This window comes from Myotis myotis, unplaced genomic scaffold, assembly GCF_014108235.1.
Source record: "Myotis myotis isolate mMyoMyo1 unplaced genomic scaffold, mMyoMyo1.p scaffold_m19_p_9, whole genome shotgun sequence".
Lineage (NCBI taxonomy): Eukaryota > Metazoa > Chordata > Mammalia > Chiroptera > Vespertilionidae > Myotis > Myotis myotis.
The window spans coordinates 82,796,663-82,809,585 of record NW_023416401.1 but is presented as its reverse complement, the minus strand read 5'-3'; the positions used below and the strand labels follow the sequence as shown (position 1 = coordinate 82,809,585).

General features: G+C 41.4%; 1 protein-coding gene across 17 annotated transcripts in view; it reads right to left on the bottom strand.

Annotated features, from left to right (window-relative positions):
* The window catches only part of PTPN1 (protein tyrosine phosphatase non-receptor type 1), a 76,483-nt gene that overhangs the window by 16,316 nt on the left and 47,244 nt on the right, over window positions 1–12,923 (bottom strand). For 12 of the 17 annotated variants that reach the window (XR_004969849.1, XR_004969850.1, XR_004969851.1 and 9 more), the window contains exons 2-5: window positions 10,564–10,602; window positions 8,269–8,359; window positions 4,632–4,732; window positions 1,295–1,393 (exon numbers count right to left, since the gene is read on the bottom strand). Coding sequence is in view for 8 of the 17 variants with exons in the window: in XM_036321446.1 (XP_036177339.1) it covers window positions 1,295–1,393; window positions 4,632–4,732; window positions 8,269–8,359; window positions 10,564–10,602 (330 nt within the window). In the remaining 9 variants the exon portion in view is untranslated. The remainder of the gene's footprint in view (window positions 1–1,294; window positions 1,394–4,631; window positions 4,733–8,268; window positions 8,360–10,563; window positions 10,603–12,923) is intronic. The other 5 variants (XM_036321449.1, XM_036321447.1, XM_036321450.1 and 2 more) reach the window with 5 other exon arrangements.

Sequence of the window (12,923 nt, the reverse complement as noted above, 5' to 3'; positions counted from 1 at the left end):
GAGTCTTACACAGAGACAGGCTTTTAACAGGCAATCCTGCAGAATAAGCCATGTAGGAAGGGAAGGCATCACAAGCTACGGCTGACCAGAGGGGAAGCAATCTGAGGACACCTGGAAATGGGGTGAGGGTGGGCACTATGATTCAGATCCTTAGCCTAGAGAACATGGTAAGCTGTCAAGAAAATGAAAAAAAAAAAAAAAAAAAAAAAGGTTTGTTCTGGCTGGAGTCAGAGGTGGAAGATTAGGGTCCAAGTTAACTGAGGCCCAACCACACTCAATATCACGCTGGATCCTGCAGCCACCTTACATATTACTAGGAGGCAGGAGGAGTCCCAGAAGGGTTTTCAGAGGGAAGAAGTGTGGTGAGACTGGGTTTAGAAAGGTCATTCTGGATGCAGGGTCAGAACAGACAGGAGAGAGGTTGGAAAGCAGGGTGGTGAGGATGGCTAAAGGGACAGATGCACCAGGGGGGGGGGGGGGGGTGATGGCCTGAACAAACACACACCTTTAGTCCACATACCAGACTGAGGGATGTTTTGAGAGGTGCAAAGAACTTGGAAGAAAGGGTAACACAAATCCTGAAATAAATGCGTAAGCTGATAGTGTCCACACTGAAGAATGTGGCCAGGAGCCAAGCGGCTGGGATTTTACAGAGGCAAATACAGAGTCCAGCCATTCCCACAGCCAGAAAAGCTAATGTGAAGACACAGTAGACATTGGCCTTTCAAAACGAAACTATGGCTCCACAGCTCCATAATGCACCCCAGCAGAGCAGGAACCCCAGGTGAGGGTGAAGCAGAGCACACACATCAGACTCTGGAGAGAGAGCCCTAACTGGTGTGGCTCAGCAGATAGAGTGTCAGCCCTCGGACTGAAGGGTCCCGGGTTCGATTCTGGTCAAGGGCACTTATCTTGGTTGCAGGGTGGATCCCAGCTCTAGTCGGGGCTGGTGCAGGAGGCAACCAATTGATGTGTCTCTCTCACGTCTACGTTTCTCTCTCTGTCTCTCCTCCTCCCTTCCACTCTGTCTAAAAATCAATGAAAAAATATCCTCCGGTGAGAATTAACAACAAAAAAAAAAAACTCTGGAGAGAAGCTCATTGATGGCGGGTGGGAAGGGGACAGGGCAATTTTACCTTTGTCTCTCTTTTTAATTCACTTATTTATCTGACTTGTTTATAATAAACATGTATTTATATAGTACCTCTTTAATTTTTTTAATAAAAAAGAAACTGTTAACATTGTAACTGACACAGATAGACAGTGATATAAGAATAAGTAAACGCACACTTACCGATCCCTTCTCCATCACTCTATTGAGCATGACCACGCCCCTGCTTTTCTGCTCCCACACCATCTCCCAAAAGTGACCACACGTATTAGGCAAAGGGCCCTGCAAAAAAACAACCCACAAAGTGCATGCCATTTATACAGAAACATATTCCAGTGCAAGCTCATCATTGGCAACTAGCAGATAACAGTGCCCTGAGGCAGAGTGGGGGCAGAAGCTGGGCCAGAGACCCAACTCTCCCTGCCTAGTGGTCAGTAACCACAATTCTATATTCTAACACATGGTGAAAGGTCATTTCCACATCTCAGGGCTGATCCACAAGGGCGGGAAAAAAAACACTGATTCTGCCCTAACCAGTTTGGCTCAGTGGATAGAGCGTCAGCCTGCGGACTGAAGAGTCCCAGGTTTGATTCCGGTCAAGGGCATGTACCTTGGTTGTGGGCACATCCCCAGTAGGGGGAGCGCAGGAGGCAGCTGATAGATGTTTCTCTCTCATCGATGTTTCTAACTCTCTGTCCCTCTCCCTTCCTCTCTGTAAAAAATCAATAAAATATATTAAAAAAACACACACAAAAAACACTGATTCTGCTTTCTGGTTTAGGCTGGTCAAAGGGCTCCACTAGCATCCACCTATTAGGCAAAACTATCAGGTGCAGAAGAATATTAAGCAAAACTAGTGAGCTTCTACTCATAGGGGTTTGAAAATTAACTATGTTCCATATATCAATGTCTTCCCACAGTACCTGGAACATAGTAAACAACCAATGAGATGTTAGCTATTATTATTACTATTAATAATGGTAAACCTGACCATAGACAGCCTTTATCCTTGGACCATGGAACATAAGAGATGTGGACAACACATCAGTTGTTGTCAGGTGGTCAGTCAGGTGGTCCAAGGGTCATGATGGAGTGACTGCCAGGCAGCTGGCCTGTCTCACTCTAGCCCACGTACAAAGGGCATAGATGTTTAGTGAGTACAAGGGTACAAGTGCTTCAAGTTTGTCTGTTTTCAGTAAGACCTATCTCCTCCAGCACTGGAATGGTTTCCATTCTTACTTGTTTTCATCCAATTTCTCCTTATTCTTCACGTGTTTTCCCCTGGAGTCTCACCACACTTTCCTTGCCCAGGCAAACACTTAGTGCTCTCCTTTTCTTTTCTGAACTTACCTCAGACTTGCTGTCTGACCCAAAAGTTTGCACTCCACATACATGCCGTAGGACTCAGACAACGGGGATTACATGTGTAACCCTTTCCCCCAAACTAACAGAAAAGTGGCTCCTTGAATCACATGGCCTCCTGGCTGGCCACGCAGGCCTTTCAGTCTCTCACCCGAGCATGAGGATCCCTCACCGGGCCTTCAGCAGATGCAGCTCTCTGGCTCTGGTTACCAGTTGTTGCCTTCCCTACCCTCCAACATCACTCCAGCTTAGAATGGATCTGAGGGATTAAATATCACATAGGATCCGAAAGGAGCCTGGCTGGTGTGGCTCAGTGGTTGAGTATCGACCCATGAACGAGGAAGTCATGGCTCAATTCCCAGTCAGGGCACATGCCTAGGTTGTGAGTTCAATCCCCAGTAGGGGGCCTGCATAAGGCAACTGATTGATGACTGTCAGCATTGATGTTTCTATTTCTCTCTCTCTCTCCCCCTCTCCCTTCTAAAATCAATTAAAAAACCAGAAGATCTGAAAGGATACATACCAAACTTAGCCAACACTTCATGGGGAAGGTGAAGGTGGGCACTGTTGACATTATTCTCTACAACACATCTATACCTCTGATTTTCAAAAAGACTGGTATTATTTACATAATGAACAATAATGAAAATTAAAAAACGGGCAGGGTTTTCTTGGTTTTGTGGTTTGGAAAATGTTTCAGTCATACTATCTAGAGGTGCAACTTTTTGGGTCAGGCTGCTTTAATCCCTTTTGTAAATCCCAGGGCAAAGGGAGACCATGTCAGCAGCTAGATACATCTGTGGTGCCACCCTTCAAACGGACAGAACTTCAGATGTGCCAAGTAATTGTCAGGGCAAAGAGATGGGGAAGACAGGGAACAAAAGTTTCCATGGTGATTTTTTTCAATTCCATTTGACTATGAATATACACCTATGAATCTCTGCTTTGGACTTCCTGACCCCACACAAAGTTGAATGGCTGAAATCAGGAAGTAAGACTTGACTTCTTCTGAAAAGACAAGTTCCCAAGAAGCCACTTTTGCCTCAACCTCTTCCCACCAGTTTGACACCACGAAGGATCTTCCTCCTTATCACCCCACCCCAGCCCACCCCAACCATCCCAGTAATGGCCTGTCCCCTACTCATATACCAAGAACTTACTCAATAGCCCACAGAAGTGAACACTGCATGGCTGACGTTCCATACATTAAAACTGGGAGGCATCTGGGCTGATTATGGTCATGGACATGGGGAACTGGGACAGGACAAAAAAGGGGCAGAGAAGAAGGGCCACAACTTATATGCCCTCATCTAAGCTCCCTGCCCCAAAAGCAGCCCTTTGTTCATAGTGCTTTCTGGCTTCTCCATAATTTTAATTTCCAAATATTAGACAGAATTCTGATGTTCAAAATCACCCTACAACTCAGAGCCATATAAAAGACTGATAAACTGATATGGAATAAGAAAACAAAAAGAGAGAAACTTAGATAGTTTAGACTAACTTACAGATAACAGAATAAGACTTGAGAAAATCAAAAAGAATTTCCTTTATCCCCATTCCCAGAAACCCATTGTTTTGGGCCTTCTACCAGTAAATGTTTCACAAGAAGATCAATTATTAAACCACTTTTATGATCCTTTCCATAAAGATGCCAAAGCCAATGGGAATTTTAAGTGATTTTGCATCCTTGTTCACATACTCTAATGGTTTTTTTCTGGACCAAAAAAGGAGGACCATGCCACAGAATTCTGAATGGGTATCTGGACAAAAGTTCCTAGTAACTACCACACCTCTAAGACTTCCATGAGAAGCATTCAATTCTCTGAGGCACTTATGGAATCAATACAGGTACAGGCCCTTCTCTAGCCACAGCTCTGCTGCCTCTGTGAACAGACCACAGGCAATTCTGCATTTAAATGCTGTTTCTCATAAGCCCAGCAATGTCATACTTCTCAGAAAGATTAGTGTTACAACCAAACTGAATCTCTGAAGGAGGATTTTTTCCTACCTTGTTGCTTTTATGGGTGGTTTAAAACCTGAACTTCTACAGAATGTGGTTGATTTTATTTGAGGTGTAGTAACAGCACTCTAAAACGCTTCAATGGACATCAAGCAAGGCAAAAACCATTAAAAAAAATTCAGACAATCCCGGGTTTACCTGGGTAAGAATGTAACTTCTCTGCGCTTCTTCCATTTTTATCAAACTAGCATTGATATAGTCGTTATCTTCTTGATGTAGTTTAATCCGACTATGGTCAACTGAAAGGCAAATCAGAACTCAGAGGTTAATCCTGGATGACCAAAGTGTCTACACAGGCAGTGCACCCATAGGGAAAGCAAAGAAGTTGAGTTGGTAGCATGAAGGGCATTCACACTGGCTGAGGCAATGCCTTTTAAATGGAAACCAATCATCAATATGGGGATAACTTTCAGGAAGGTTTCTGAAGTGTCTGAAACCTAATACTAAATAGCAACAGGGACAAACTACACTAAAACATGGATTACGTCCCATTTGGGAAATCTGTGCTTAGGTTGTATCTTCCTACGACACTTATTACTGTCCTCACAACTTGGTAGACTGGGGAGAGGAGATGTCAAGAAATCTGTTCTGATGCCTAATACAGGATGGGGTAAAAGCAGGTTTACAGTGGTTCATATGGAAAATAATACAACAATGAATAATAACACGAGAATGAACTGTTTTGTGTACTCACAACTATAAACCTAGTTTTGCCCCATCATGTATATACGTTTTTTGTTGTTGTTAATCCTCACCTAAGGATATTTTTCCATTGATTTTTTAGAGAGAGTAGAAAGAAAGGGAGACACACAGAGAGAGAAACATCGATGTGAGTGAGACACATCGATTAGTTGCCTCCTGCATGCACCCCACTAGGGCTGGGGCCCGAGCCTAAAACTCAGATATGTGCCCCTGACCAGAATCGAACCTGGGACCATTCAGTCTGCAGACTGATGCTCTATCCACTTAGCCAAACCAGCTAGGGCTGTATATACTTTTATAGGATAGAATTTATGAGCACACCCCAACTTAGCCTACATCTAAAGGTTTGAAGATTAAATGACCTAAGTACACAACAGTGTGAAAAGTCACATCTTGAATTCCTTTACACAGGTTTTTTTTTTTTTCTCAAGTTCAAGTTTAATATATTAAGTAATTCTAAATCATTCCAAGCCAGAATCTGTCATGACCAAAGACATTTAAAAAAGTGTTTTACTAGATAAAGTAATTTTGAATTAAAAAACCCTGAAAGTATATTAAATGTAACTTTCAGAATAGCTTTTAAAAATAAACTCTCATTTGGAAGTTCTGTCCAGATTAGTGAAAAAGTACAGCATTCCCCCCCCCCCCCCCCACCCTTTTACCATGACTTTGTCAAAGTAACAATGATTCCCCAAGGGCCACTTTCCTATTCCTACTAGTGCAGCTAACAACAGGTGACGATTTTTATTTCTGATATAACATAAGGCAGTGGTTCTCAACTTCCTAATGCTGTGACCCTTTAATACAGTTCCTCATGTTGTGGTGACTCCCAACCATAAAATTATTTTCGTTGCTACTTCATAACTGTAATCTTGCTACTGTTATGAATCGTAATGTAAATATCTGATATGCAGGATGTATTTTCATTGTTACAAATTGAACATAATTAAAGCATAGTGATTAATCACAAAAACAATATGTAATTATATATGTGTTTTCCGGTGGTCTTAGGCGACCCCTATGAAAGGGTCGTTCGACTCCCAAAGGGGTCGAGATCCACAGGTTGAGAACAGCTGACATAAGGGATAATGAACTCAGGTGATCACCCATAACTAGCATCTTCTCCCCAGCTCAATGGGGAAGAAGTTAGTGAGGATAAATGGTTTGGGGCTTTTTGTTCTAAAAAATTCCAAAGAGATGATTTTGAAAATTAGCAATTTGGAACACTTTTTCTCATTGTGGAAGGTTAATACAAACTGAAATAGCTTGATTGATAACATGTAAGTGGGTCATGAAGAAAAATTATGTGACTGGCACTGGTGAGTTATGTGAGCGGGTTAAAACAGCGCTGGGGGACCTTGGGCAAACAACTCCTGTGAGCATTCAGTTGTTCACTGGAATGGAAGATAACAAGATCCCCTTCTACCTTGAATCATTCTCTCATTTCCTCCATAACCTTAAAAGCAAATTAGTTTTTCTACTGGAGAGTGGATGTAGGGGAGAAAATAACAATATGAGAAGTGAGATTGGGGATAAAACGTTTCGGAATGTTTCCCTAGAAGAATATTTTAAAGGCTTTCTTTCTCTGTAAAACTGGTTCATAAAACCGTTTAGTTGAGTACTCATCAAAGATGGAGAAAAGAAATATTGAACACATTATTGACTAACTCAGAGAAAGTACAGCAAAAGCTAGAGACAAAGGGTATCTCCTGGCAATGTTAAAAGATGCAAACACTAACTGTTCCTTCAAGGTCCAGGCAGCTGGCCAGGACCTCACAGCAGAATCACTCAAGGAAGTTTAAAAAATATATATAATCTCTGATGTGTCACAGCCTGGACAAGCTACCTCAAGAGTGTCAGGTGTTGGGGCACAATCATGTGCCACCTGATGCCCTAGAATGCTAGGCATTTAGATGCTGTTGGCATTTGCCTTCATTCAGTTAATGACGATCTCAGCCACTGCCACCATTTCTGAGTGAGACACTAGGCCAAGTGGCTGATGCTACTGTATTTCATCTTCAGTATGACTACTGTTTTACTGAGGGTCAGAGAAGAGAACATTGTGCTCAAAGCCACACAGCTGGAAGTGGCAGGCTGAGATAGAAACCTAGGCAGGGAATTGTGGCAGCAATCAGAGACAGACAGCTCCGTACCAACCTAGGTCCATTTTAACTCCCCTCCCAGAAGCCTGGTCCCTGTTCAATTCAGGGCAGGGAGCACTGCTGACAGGGGCAGTATGCTTAAGGGATGACCCACAGAATCTTCTACCCTGGCAGAGAATACTGCCATAGGAGATGTCGGCAGTTACAACTCACCTACTGACAATATCTAAAAACCATGAAGGTGAGGCAAAAAGGCTTCTGTGGCCTAGAGGAGATGGCAAAGTTCCAGTGTGTCTTGCTTTATACAAATTCTAACACACTGACTTATTTACTTTCAAGATATCAGTAGACTGAGAGCCAAGTACTCAGAAGGCAGAAGAGGCTGCCAGAGGCCAGCAGGCACACTGAGAGCTAACGGCAGAAAACAGCTGGAAATAGAACGGTGGCAGAGGGGGGTGGGACTCGACAAGCAGAGCTGACTTGTGCCTTTAGTAGAAGGAGTGAGCAGCTCCCACCTCTGAATGCCTGCATAGGGCATTATCACAGTTCAATACAATGCTTGGGGTCTAATAATAATACTGTTGCTGAGTCATCCAGAAAAGGATATATTTCTCCTGCTTCAGCTGGTAGGAAAATGATTCATCAGAAAAACAGTCAAAGCTAAAATAGTGCTCTGAATTTAGCTGAATTTTCCAGAAAAATGAAACCTTATCCCTTCTATGATGGTGGAAAAATGAACCATTACTATAAGTCTCTAATGCCTTTGTTATAGGAAACAATCAAGTCATAAACCTCTATGGCTACTGATTTATAACCAAACGCCCAGGCTACAGGAGTCTTACTGAAAGGCCCTGCAGTTGAAGAAGAGCCCCACGCAATGGAAGCAGTAGAGCAATGGAAGCAGTAAGGGCAATGGAAGCAGTAAGAGCAATGGAAGCAGTAAGAGCGGGAATGGCGATGTGAATACTTACAGGGACTGACATCTCTGTACCTGTTTCGGTTTTTGTTTTTGGGAAGCTTGGCCACTCTACATGGGAAGTCGCTGGCTTCGTGGCGGATATCCTATGAAAAAAGGAGAAAGAGTTCTCTTTTGAAATTCTGGCATCAGGCATTCATGCAGACATTTAACTGAGCATGGGCTATGTGCCAAGCACTGAGGAAGACCCAGTGCACAAACAGACATCAAAGGGAGCCAGGCAGGCAGTGTGGGAAACTCAAGGTGATAATTCAGAGGCATGTATAAGGTCATGAGAGAAAAACAAAAGAAGAACAACCCTGTGGCTGGGGTTCGAGCAGTGTGGGGTTAGGAGCTGGACCAGCCGTGGGCAAACTACGGCCCGCGGGCCGGATTCGGCCCGTTTGAAATGAATAAAACTAAAAAAAAAAAAGACCGTACCCTTTTATGTAATGATGTTTACTTTGAATTTATATTAGTTCACATAAACACTCCATCCACGCTTTTGTTCCGGCCCTCTGGTCCAGTTTAAGAACCCATTGTGGCCCTCGAGTCAAAAAGTTTGCCCACCCCTGCATTATACTCAACTGTCAGAAAGAGGAAGTGCCTGGGTTAACAGAAAACCTGCATTATGCCTCCTGCTAGACTGATTACACACATCTAATTTTGCCCCCCTAAGACACCACCACAATCACATTAAAAATCTTTGCTTTTTAATTTGTATTTTATTATTAAAAGACAAACTCACACAACAATGTGAATGCACTTAATGCCACTCAACTGTATACCTAAAAATGGTTACAGTGATAAATTTTTTATGTATATTTTGCTCCAATTAAAAAAAAAAAAGACAAATCCACAAGGGAAGAAAAGGAGAGAAGACAACAGCAACAGAATTCTGGAAGCTGGAAATCAGTAGCTGGCAGGACTTGCAAGCCCACAGTGGGAAAAGCAGAGAACCATCTTGATTTACACCACAGAATCCTCCAAAGACTCAGCCAGTGCTGCCTCTCTGGAAAGGCAGATGGGATTCACTGCAGGATGAAATCTGTCAGGAGTGGAGCAGGATCTCCACCACCCCTACTATTCCCTGCGCCTGCTGCCTCAGGCATCTGCAGACATCTGGAGATTTTCTGAAAAACTTAAATCAGGAGGCAGAGTGCTTTCTAGATGATCCAAGCAGACAAGAGAAAAGACCAAAAGATACCAGGGTGTGCAACTGACAATCCCCTAGAGCAGTGGTTCTCAACTTTCCTAATGCTGCGACCCTTTAATACAGTTCCTCATGTTGTGGTGACCCCCAATTTCATTGTTACAAACTGAACATAATTAAAGTATAGTGATTAATCACAAAAACAATATGTAATTATATATGTTTTCCGATGGTCTTAGGCGACCCCTGTGAAAGGGTCGTTCAACCCCCAAAGGGGTCGCGACCCACAGGTTGAGAACCGCTGCCCTAGAGGCTCGTGGCCAGTTCAGCCCTAACAAGCCTCTTCCACCTGCTCAGAGCTCTTTTTTTTTTTTTTTTAAATATATTTTATTGATTTTTTACAGAGAGGAAGGGAGAGAGCTAGAGAGTTAGAAACATCGATGAGAGAGAAACATCGATGAGAGAGAAACATTGATCAGCTGCCTCCTGCACATCTCCCACTGGGGATGTGCCTGCAACCCAGGTACATGCCCTTGACCGGAATCGAACCCGGGACCTTTCAGTCCGCAGGCCGACGCTCTATCCACTGAGCCAAACCGGCTTCGGCTGCTCAGAGCTCTTGATCTGCCTTGTAAGCTCCTACTCTTCATCATGTGCAGACAACCACTGGTTACAAGATGTAAGAGCAAAGCCTCTAGTAGAAAAAAGATTTACAAGGAAAAAAAAATACCAGGAAAAAAACACCCTGTTTTAATAAACCACAGAGAAAAGAAAGCTTTAAAAATATACAAGGAAAGAAAACATCAAAATATTGTTCAAGAAAATCTTCTAGACTCATTAAGTGCTCATCATAATAATACAAACAGATCCATACTAAGGCACATAAATTTGCAATTCCAGAATCCTGCTGACAAAGAGAATATTCTATAAGTTTCCAGGAAGAAAAAAATAGATAATTTTCAAAAAATAAGGTGATCAGGATGGCTTCTGACTTTGCCAGAAGAACACTGAAAGCTAGACAGCAATGGAGCAATGCCTTCAAAATTCTGAAGAAAAATGATTTCCAACCTAGAATTCTATATCCAGCCCAACAATCATCAAGTGAGAGGGACAATAATAACATTTCCAGATATGCAAGGTCTCAAAAACTTTACTAACCATGCTCCCCTTTCTCAGCAATCCAATGGAGCATGTCTTCTACTTGAGCAGAGAATAAACAAAAAAGAAAGATACAAGATATACAAGAAAAAAAATCTGACACAAAAGCAAAGGCAAATTCCCCCCAAACTGTGAAAGAAGTAGCGCCCAGGATGACAACCATGGACAGACCTAGGAAGTACACAGGCCAGAATAAAGCAGAAGGACTCAAGAGATAGATGTACCAACAATATGCCTTTGTCCGTGTAGCAACTGTGACCAAAAGGACCAGAGAGAAGTGAGGATAAGACCTGAAATCTAGGGAGAGGAAATCTAATTGAGAAGAAAAGTAAAGACAGCCTCAACATGATAGCTCTGTGTGACATGCCTACAGTCCAACCAACCCAGAGAGAAAGAGAGTGGAGGTCTGCAGTAGGGATATCTGCAAGAAAAAAAACTGAAACCAGGCAATCACCTGAAATTATTCTGTCCAATACAGCAGCCACAAGTCACACATGGCTACTGAGAGCACTTGAGATGTGACCAGTCTGAAAAAAGAGGTTCCGTAAAGTGTAAAATACACATTGGATATTGATGACTTAGTACTAAAAAAAAGAAAGTAAAATGTCTTAAGTATTTTAAATATTATTTGTTGAAATAATGTGTTGAACATATTGGGTTAAGTCAACCATATTATTAATTTCATCTGCTTCTTTTAAACTTTTTCACTCTGGCTACTTAAAAAGGTAAAATTATATATGAGGGCTGTATTGTATTTCTACTGGACAGCACTAAGTGACCTTGAGAAAATTGTTTGAAAGGCTACTAGAAGGTATGAGAAGAATTAGCAATAAGTAGAAAGAAAACTATGCAAATAAAAATAACAGGCAATTATTAACTACAGGAAATTTTTTAAAAAAGTAAACAGCACAGTACAACACTATCTGTGACTACTAGGGAGAAATAATGTAAATAATATTGTTTTTTTACCAAAAAAATATATCATATTGGGAAGACGGCGAGAGGAAACAAAGGAGAGGAAAAGCAGGAGGTGTTTAAGAAAATGAAATTTAGTTTAATAAAGGTCTAAATTAATGAATCAAAAGATAAACATGTTCCTTAGAAATTTGGATATATACAATGATACAAGCTAGAATCAGTAGCTCAAGAGTTGAAAATAGTAATTTTGGGGAGAAAAGACTGGGGTAATGGCTTGAGGTGTGGGCAAGCCAATAACTGGATTTTATCACAAACCTATTATGGTACTATTTAACTTCTTAAGCCAGGTGCATTTTTAACTTGTATTTTTAAAAAAAGAAAGAAAAAAGAATGCCCACATCCTGCTATTCTACTTATTTAAAAACTACAAAATGGCAGGGAGGAATATTTGACTCATAGTAGAGGATAAACCAATAATTTAAAAGCACAATGACAGATTATAAACTCAGGTAGGTTTATAATTAAACAAATGAATCTATAGTAACACACAAATCACATCTTTTATGGATGATTAAGCTTTCAGGAAAATGCTAGAGAGCACAGAAAAAAATAACTTGAAGTAATGAAAATCAAAGTCTGAAGCATTTAGCAACAGGTACAAACTGTACCTTGTGAGGTGAAACCATCAGAGGTCAGCCCAACTGGTGTGAACGGATGAAGATGGAAGAAATACTTAATATGGACAAACCACCGAATACTCTGAGTAAACCAGGGTCAAAATATCCATAGCAGTGTGTAACTGATTCAGCCAAAGGATCATTAATATGCACTTTTTTGGTGAGAGAGAGGGGAAGTAAAAACCTGGCTATGTCATTTAATAAAGGGAAAATAAGAGGTATTCACACAATATTGTGTGTGTGTGTGTTTAAGAGAGGAAGGGAGAGGGAGATAGAAACATGGATGGGAGAGACACATCTATTGGCTGCCTGCTGCACGTCCCACACTGGGGATCGAGCCCACAACCAGAGCATGTGTCCTGACTGGGAATTGAATCATGACCTCCTGGTTCATGGGTTGACGCTCAACCATTGAGCCACACCAGATGGGCTAAAAACAGATTTTAAAATTAAGGTATACTCGTAGAGTAAAATACTCACATATGAAGTGTGTAGTTCAGTAAGTTTTTCTAGTAAACTCTGAGGTATAATTTACAAATAATGAAATATATCCATTTAAGTGTTTCTCTACTTTAGAATGGCCTATGGGAAATATATGCTGGCTCTAAATACAGGTACTTATATTTCATTTAGTAAAATAAAATGCCAGGAGAATAGTCTTAAAATTGAGGAGTGAAAAAGTATCTTTAAAATTAAAGGTAATTAACAACAGTGGTTTAGAAGAAAGTTAGTAAACTACTGTGCCATAAAATTTTATACAGAATT